The 8721-nt window shown below is 37.0% G+C and overlaps 1 protein-coding gene across 4 annotated transcripts in view; it reads left to right on the top strand.

Annotated features, from left to right (window-relative positions):
- ATP8A1 (ATPase phospholipid transporting 8A1) overlaps positions 1-8721 on the top strand; it is a 285893-nt gene that overhangs the window by 192887 nt on the left and 84285 nt on the right. For all 4 annotated transcript variants that reach the window (XM_069105159.1, XM_069105161.1, XM_069105160.1 and 1 more), the window contains one exon: positions 3055-3227. In XM_069105159.1, coding sequence (XP_068961260.1) covers positions 3055-3227 — 173 coding nt within the window. The remainder of the gene's footprint in view (positions 1-3054; positions 3228-8721) is intronic.

Raw genomic sequence — 8721 nt, 5'->3', positions numbered from 1 at the left:
ATTCTTTAGTACTATATGTTCTTGTATTCATTTTCTATTTTATTTTTAGCTTATTTGTGAAATTTCACTTTCACAAGCTGTCAAGTTCAAATGTTTAAACATTTTTCCCTTCAGGAGACAAAAATAAAATAGAGCAACATATACCAATAAACTTAGCCCTGACTCCAGGAGATAAGCTTCAATGCAATATGGTCATAAAGTACGGCCTCAGATCTTAGAGAAAAGAAATAAATTTACATAAATAAAATAAATTTAAATGTACATTTTTAAAAATAAGGAAAGACATAACTGACAGTGCATAGTCAGCAAAACTAATTCTACCAAGAAAAATTAAATGATTTTTTTTTGCATTTTACTTTGTGTGTGTGAGAGAGAGCTAGTGCAAGTATGTGTGTGTGTCTGTTTCCGTATATCACCCTAGGTGGGCTGACAGGAAAATTCAGTTTAGAAAGAATATTTTTACTCACCTTTCAAAAAAATGTTATTCTTCTCTGTTACATCTCCTGACACCTTTTGATTTCTGAAGATCTGTGATAATCACCAAGAAGGCCAGGTACATTTATGCCATAAATAAGAGGTCTTTAACAAATCAAAAGGTGTCAAAGAATGTCTTAGAAGAGAGAGAAAAAATATTAGGAAGAGAGGATCTTCTTTTTTCTTAGCTGTATCCCTCAGGCTAATTAATGAGGGCATTCACACACAGATTTGTGACTTACCTGCTTTTTATTTTAGCTTCATGGCTTATCCTTGACAATAATTGCAAGTTTTTCTGTAGCTTATGAGCAATTTAGTTGCTGCATTCATTTGAAAAAATAAGAAGAGATTTGGGTGAGCAAAACCCACTAACCTGTAAAACTCTTGAAAGAATAGCTTCCATGGAATTGGCAATGTAGCAGAAGTCTTTGGTTGAAGGTGCTATCAGCCATATGAAACTATTAGTCATCACTAAGTATTGAAGAATTATTCATTTCCTCTCAGGCTCAAAGAGATAGCATGGGAAATCACCTTAGAAGTCATCCAGTCCAACCCCCTCATTTTACTGATGAGGAAACTGAAATCTAGAGAGGTAAAATCTCAAACCCTTAATACAATCTAGAATTCAAACCCAGTCCCTCTGCCTCAAATTCCATTGTTCTTTCTACTATTGACACAAGCTGTTCCTCGGTTAGGGCAGTGCACAAAATTTTATTTAAAAATATTCACCTAGGAGCAGTGAATAGAGCACCGGCCCTGGAGTCAGGAGGATCTGAGTTCAAATCCAGCCTCAGACACTTATCACACCAAAAAACTAGCCATGTGACCTTGGGCAAGTCACTTAACCCCAAATGCCCTCCAAAAAGCAAAAATACATATATTCACCTATCTAATAAGTTTTACCTACTTCCACATAATCAATCAATAATCCAGATAATCAGTTTGCTATAGATTATTGAGTATAAATCTGACTTTATTTCTTACTGGCATTGTCCCCTAATCTGCACAATTGCATACTTTTCAAAAATAACAGTAATGCTTTATTTTTTCTTCTTTGGGCTAAGAAAAAGATTGGAAAAGAGGCTCCCTTCATTTTCCCTGTCTTCAGTGAAGTTGTGAGCTATAAAGTTTCCACCAGAACACTACTTTGAGCTTGGCCTTTGATTTTTTTTTTTTTTTTAAGCAATCGGGGTTACGTAACTTGCTCAAGGTTACACGGCCAGATATTTCTGGGTGTGGTGCTGAGTATCTGAGCCCGGATTTGATCCAGGTCAACCCGACACTGGAGCCAGTGCTCTTACTCGCTGAGCCACCTGGCCGCCCCTAAGCAATTGGGGTTAAGTAACTTGCTCAAGGTTACACGGCCAGGTGTTTCTGGGTGGATGCTAAGTGTCTGAGCCCGGGATTCGATCTCCAGGTCTTCTCAACACTGGAGCCAGTGCTCTTACTTGCTGTGCTACCTGGCCGCTCCAGCCTTTGATATTCTGATAAGTAGGCACTCCACATACCATACGGTATAGAAAAGCACAGGCTTAAGTGGGAAGGCACGATGGGGAAGCTGGACCATCACTCTTCATGTAGTTGGATTATTTTGTTAAAAGTATTTTTATAAGTTAAGAGCATCAGTTATAGCCATATTCAGATATAAGCATAGAAACCCATTCCAAATCAACCATAATTACTTAGGGATAGCCCACATCTCTGTTTACTCCTACTTGTGAAAAATAATAATGAATCATCTGTGTGGATAATATAATGTTTAATCCTTACTTGAAGCAATTATTATTTTATACACCAAACTTCCAGAGGAAGAAAAATACTTGTAACATTATTGTGAGGTTCAAGTAAGATATGTTTGTGAATTCAGAGATTCCCCTGTAAGCTATGTACCGCAGAAGATGAAAGACAGAAAGAAAAAACCCATATATACCAAAATACCTGAAACAGGACTTTTTTTTAGTGGCAAGAAACTGGAAACAGTGTAGCCCACCACATGGTGAATTACCAAATATATTGTGGTATAGAATGAAATATTACTGAGCTATAAGAAATAACAAATAAGAAGAATAAAGAAAAACAAGAGAAAACACGTGTGAATTCTTGCAAAATTATTGCAAAGAAGAAAACAGAACCAGGAAAACAATATTTATACTGACTACAACAATATAAATGGAAAAGACAAAGGGACCTAAAACTTGAGTGCAAGAATGGTCCCGCAAAATGTGAGGTGTACCTTCCTCTCTTTGCAGAGGTGAGTGACTGTGAATGTGGATCAACATAGAATACCAGATTGTTCATGCATTGGTTAGATTTACTGAACTGCCCTTCCTTCCCTTCTCTTTTTTTTATTCTTTATTATAAAGGATGGTTCTCTGAGTGGTAGAAGGGTGTGTGTGGATACATTTAAAAAAAAATTTTTTTAATGTAATTTTAAAAGAAAAAAAAATTAGATCCCTGAAAGCACTTCGAATAGTAAAAGATACTAAGCAAATGTAATTTGTTGTTTTTGTAATTAGAAAACTTTGATGTTCTGATTAGAATGTCTAGGAATCAATAATTAGTGTTTATGTCTTTTTATAGGCAACGAGAGAAACTCTCAGCCATCATTGTACTACCCTTGGTGATGCTCTCAGGAAGGAAAATGATTTTGCCCTAATAATTGATGGCAAAACTCTGAAGTATGCCTTAACATTTGGAGTGAGACAGTACTTCCTGGATTTAGCTTTGTCCTGTAAAGCTGTTATCTGTTGCAGGTAAGTTTGTTTTTCTGGATATGAAAAGCCTTCCAGTTAAATGTGCCTTTCACATCTTCTGCATAAATGTCCTTTGTGTCTGTTTGTTCTGGAACTTCTCACAAAGCATTTAGTTAAACTTCACTAATCTCAAAAACTATATTTCCATACATGATTTGAGAATTTTTCAAAAACTATTTTCTTTTTTTTAAAAAGCAATTGGGGTTAAGTAACTTGCCCAAGGTTACAAGGCCAGTTTTTTTGTGTGGGTGTTAAGTATCTGAGGCTAGAACCGATCCCTGGTCCTCCCGACTCCAGGGCTGGCGCTCTTACTCACTGAGCTACCTAGCCTCCCCCAAAAACTATTTTCTAAGGAGTTATGAATTTCTTTTATTTTAGCTGCATTTTATTTTTAGAATTCCACATTTCATTGTCTCCTAACTTTATATTTTTCATTGAATGTTTTAGTATCTTTACTAATCCATATTTTCAACATAGATTAGTAAATTTTAAAATACATATTTTAATCATTTAAAATATAAGTAAATAAAACTATCTCAAGGATACTTGGTCTCTGCTAACGTCCTATTTAGATGCCTCATGATGGATGTCCCGGAGGGGATCATGGATTCTTCAATGGTTAGACAGCAAAATGTGTGTAAACTCTAGTAGGAAAGTCTATAAGAACACAGAGAGATGAATTCCATGTTGCCTGAAGGTCAGCCTTCCTAAATTCATCTGTAACTTGACCACATAGGGGTGATTAATCTTTTTGACTGCAGTACTTTTAAAGACCATCTACTAAGTTACTTAAGGGTTGTGAAATTATGTTGTTTATCCCTAAGATATTAAAGCGGTCATCTTTTGTGCTGTATTTCTATATTTTCTTTTTTTTTTTTTTTAGATTTTGCTTTTTGGAGGGGGGAAGGTAGGGCAATTAGGGTTAAGTGACTTGCCCAAGATCACATGGCTAGTTTTGTGTTAAGTATCTGAGGCCAGATTTGAACTCCAGTCCTCCTGATTCCAGGGCCGGTGCTCTATTCACTGTGCCACCTAGCCACCCCTGTATTTCTATATTTTCAAGATATAGTCTATAAGATAAAGTAATCAGCAAATTAAACTGGTCTCTTTCTTCTCCCTAGCACAGAAAACTTTTTAAAAGTTACATACATTCTTTGTTTCTTACCTATAACATGGATAAATGAATATGATAGCAAAGCATTTTGCCAGGGTTATAGCATTGTTCCTTTGAGCCAGAGGGGCAAAATGCTGTACAGTATCCCTTCATGACCTTTCACATAGTTCACTGGTGAGGGATTTTTAATGCTCTACTCTTACACTGTTCCATTACTGTTCATGTATAGAGTTTCCTAATTTACTATTTTTACTAATGTAATAATAATTAAAGCGCTCATAAATGTTAAGTCAAGTGTACATAAATCTTGAAAGAATTGTATGGCCATTCGCTTACTTTTTGGAAGTACAGAGAGGATTCCTTCTAGAACCTAAATTGATGAACTGGGTCAGAGAAAAATTACAATTAAATATCGGAGAAGCAGATGATTTGCAAAAAAAATTGCACAACTCAACTTTTTTGTTGGTAGCATTTCTCAGTAAGCTGCCTCTTCTCCCCCTTCACAGCGTTAAACCACAAAATTAAACAATAGCAGAACAGGGAGGGAAACTAGGAGGTAGAGGCAAGGGAGAAAAAAATATGTTCTTGACTCATGAAATTGCCTCCAGAGATCCCAGCCCTGGAGTAGTCACAAGGCACATGGGCCTCAGGAATCTTTAAGGCATCAAGCCCTTAGGAGAGGATCACATTCTATTATACACGTGCAGGTCAAGACTGAAGCTGAGATTATAAAGATGTGTGTGGGCCCTCTTCCTCCCTTGGTCTTGTTTTATACACGTTTAAGGACCTTGAAGGTCCCAGTACAGGCACTGAGTTTTGCTCTGTTTTGTTTTTTCTTCTTTTTTTTAATGTAAAATCTCTTTCCTCAGCATTTTTCTTCTAATTATCTTAATTCATATTCTCCCCTTTTCCATGAGGAATCTTGTCCAGCTTCCTGCTTGGTGCTATACATGGCTTCAAGCCCACAATTACATCAGGGCCATTAGCTGATTTACATCTCTGCGCCTCATTGGCACCAAGGACATTGGCCCTGTGCCCCTTGGCATTGAGACCATTGGCATAGGGCATCTCCTTGGCACCTGGCTCAGCTAAGCCCCAAGTACTGTGTCAATGAGCAAACTCTTACCCCTTAATAAACATAGCTAGGGTGAAACAGTTTATCATTCCCTATAAGAAAAGGGAAGTATCCCTAATCCCTTTCTCAGGTTCTTGAAATCCCCTTCTGTCAAGGGACTCCATCCTATTCTATGAGTCTTTTCAGTATAGAACCTCCAGGTCAGTATTATATAATATTTCAAAATAGTTATTGGACAGAACTCTTTCCAAAGTCTATTTATATTCAGTCTTGGCTTTGTGGTCTTGTCTCTGAAACTTAGTATGCTTAAAGGCATATTTCAAGCCCATCCACACCTAAGTTGAATTCACAATCTGATCCTTCTCAACTCCATCCTCTCTCCCGCAAGCCTCAAGTCTTAGGTACAACGAAGGAAGGAAAACCAGCTGTCTCATAGTAGATAATGTGACTCTGCGGCTCCATCCATCTTCAGAATTAAATCCATTACTATCTTTCCTGACACATCAGTACAAGTGAGGATGAAAATTTGAAAGAGTTTGCCAGTTAAAAGCAATGCTTAAGTTATGAGGTTTTGCCTTAAAAACTGTCTATGTTGTCCCATAGAACAAACAGTTGACTTTACTAGTCATAATACTTCTTTTTAAGCACCTCAGAGTCCTTGTCTGTTGTACGTTATAATTATCATGGCATCCAATGTAGTGATTGTTATTACAATTATCACCCAAACATAGTAAGGACTGTAAAATCCTAAGCTCCTCAACAAAAAGCCAGACACTTTGGGAAATGTACAGAATAACAGAAACCCAGTGAAATAATTTGCTGCCTTCTAGATACTTCTTTTTTCTTTTTTCCCCCTAAATTAAATTTTAACTGACATATTTTATTTTTATATCACTGAAATTTCTTCAGATATATTTGTTGTATTCCCCCAACTAGATGGAAAACTTGCTGAGGGCAGACAGTGTGCCTTCATTACTGGTGCCAAGCACAGTATATTACAGAGTTGGTACTTAAGTTTATTATTTTTTATTATTATTTTTAATTGAATTGAATTCAATTAAAATTCTCTGAATTGAGCATAGGTGGAGTCTATTACTTAGGGAAGATTTGACCTTTTCATTGCCAGAACTAGTCTAGAGATTCAGGGAGCTCTGTATGCTAAAAGCTGCAAGTGACTTAGTAAAAAAAGAACATTGGTTTTGGGCACTGGAAGCCTCAGTCTGTCTCTGCCAGGTAACAACAGCTAGGTGGCACAGTGGATAGAATGCCAGGCCGGGAGAAAGAAAGACTCATTTTCCTGAGTTCAAATCTGACCTCAGAAATTTAAAAGCTATGTAACCCTGGGCATGTCACAACCCTGTTTGCCTCTATTTCCTCATCTTTAAAATGAGCTGAAAAAGGAAATGGCAAGCTATTCCAATATTTTTGCCAAGGAAACCCCAAATGGTGTCACAAAGAGTCAGACAACTGAAAAATGACTGACTGACAGACATTTGTGCGAACTTATACAAATCCCTTCACCTCTCTGGGTTTCTATATCCTCTCCTTCAAAATGAGGTCCTTCTATTAGGTTATCTGTGAACTCCATTCTGTTGCTAACTTTCTATTCTTTGTCATCTTAAGGCCAGAACACAATGTGTTTTGACTGAATATTAGTTTTATTTAGGTACTTTTTTTTTTTCTGGGAGTTGGTTTCTCTCCTTCTTGGGTCAGCTTTCTTTCAATAACCATTTGTAATGCTGCTTTGAACACTCTCTGCTTGAAAGGCTGGGAATAAAATGGCGAAAATTGTCTATGTTAAATAGCTCGTGGCTTCCAGGGTCTTCATCAGTCCTGGTAGGCCAGCCTTGAAAATTATTTTACATTTTTTCCTACAGTTGTCAGTTTAGTTTAAACATACTTTGAAACTTATGTTCTGTGACAGTTGGTTGAAAATTGGCTTACAGCCTCCAGCTTTTAGACTGTCTGGTAATCACTGTTCTTCTACATAATTTATGTATCCATGTCTTCTCAAAAAGAGAAGTTAAATTGAAGTAAGCATTTTTCCCTACTTGCAACATTGCTAATCAAAGTTTAATCCCCTTCCAGGCTATTTTTTTTTTCCCTTCACTCTGTAAAGAGACTCAATTTTAGTAACTGCTGTCACTTGGGACTGACATACCAATCAGAACCTTTCACCTTGGTGTACTAAGGGGGTCCTGCAAGCAAAAAAGAGATCTAGAGAGCCACTTAGTATATTTTCTGCTGTGATGTGAGAAGAACCCTAAATAAAGGGTCCAATTAGGTTCAGTTTTTGGAACCCTCAGGATTTCTCTTCAGTTCTAAGGAAGGAATCCTCTAAAAATATTCCATTTAAAGGGGAGTCATGAAGCACAAATATAGCTAATAAATGTTCAGCAGACGTTTCATTTCCAGAAAAGCTGCAAACATTATGAATGCCAAGCAGATGTTTGGCTTGGGAAGGACTTAAAAACTGCTAATGAATCCCAAACTCATACTTGCTTCCCAGAAAAGTATGAATAAAGTTGAAAATGTTAAGCAGGTATTTCCCTCATAGATGTATGTGACTAAACCCAGATAAGTTTATAGCTATATAAAATGGCCAGATTTTGCTTCAATATAGTAGTCAGCTGTTCCTGCTCCATTGGACTCATTTGCTATTCCAACTCCATTGAGAAATTCTATGGCTACCTTACAGCCTAATATCCATTAAGATTACTTGTTATAAACTATCTACATATAAAAGGTAGGGTTTTTTTTTTCATCGTTTCCATTGTTATTTTTATACAAATGTCAACATTAGAAGTTAAATCCTATCCAACACCAGCACAACCAGCTGTGTGATTTTGATAGAATACAGCAAGCCTATAATATGAAGGTGTTAGTCCCATCCCCAATATCCAGCATTATAAAGGAGTTCTTTGGGTGTTATTCTTGGCATGAGTTAAATATGATTACGTCCTGTACTCCCCACTGTCTCATTTTTTTCTGAACTACTCATTATCCTCAACTTGATCTCCTCTTTCTTAATTCTAACTAATTCTTCCAATCTGTTAATCCTATTATGACTTGATTTCCCCTCTTGCACAGTGTTGACACAGTATATTAACATTTCAGTAGGGTTCTGTCCACCATTCTTGAATCACTCTCCTGTTATTATCTTGACCTAACTCTGCCAATTCCCACCCTGGATCATCCCCACAATCCATTTTCACTTCCTACTCCCTATCCCATTCTCACCTGTGGCTCCAAGAAGCTGTAGCACGTACAATGATCACACCCGGGTAAAACTGTCTCAGTAGACA

This window comes from Petaurus breviceps, unplaced genomic scaffold (assembly GCF_028583685.1).
Source record: "Petaurus breviceps papuanus isolate PSGF00001 unplaced genomic scaffold, PetGlider_PUasm1.0 76, whole genome shotgun sequence".
In the NCBI taxonomy this organism is placed as follows: Eukaryota; Metazoa; Chordata; class Mammalia; order Diprotodontia; family Petauridae; genus Petaurus; species Petaurus breviceps.
The sequence above is the reverse complement of the archived record's forward strand: the minus strand, read 5'-3'. Positions and strand labels throughout refer to the sequence as shown.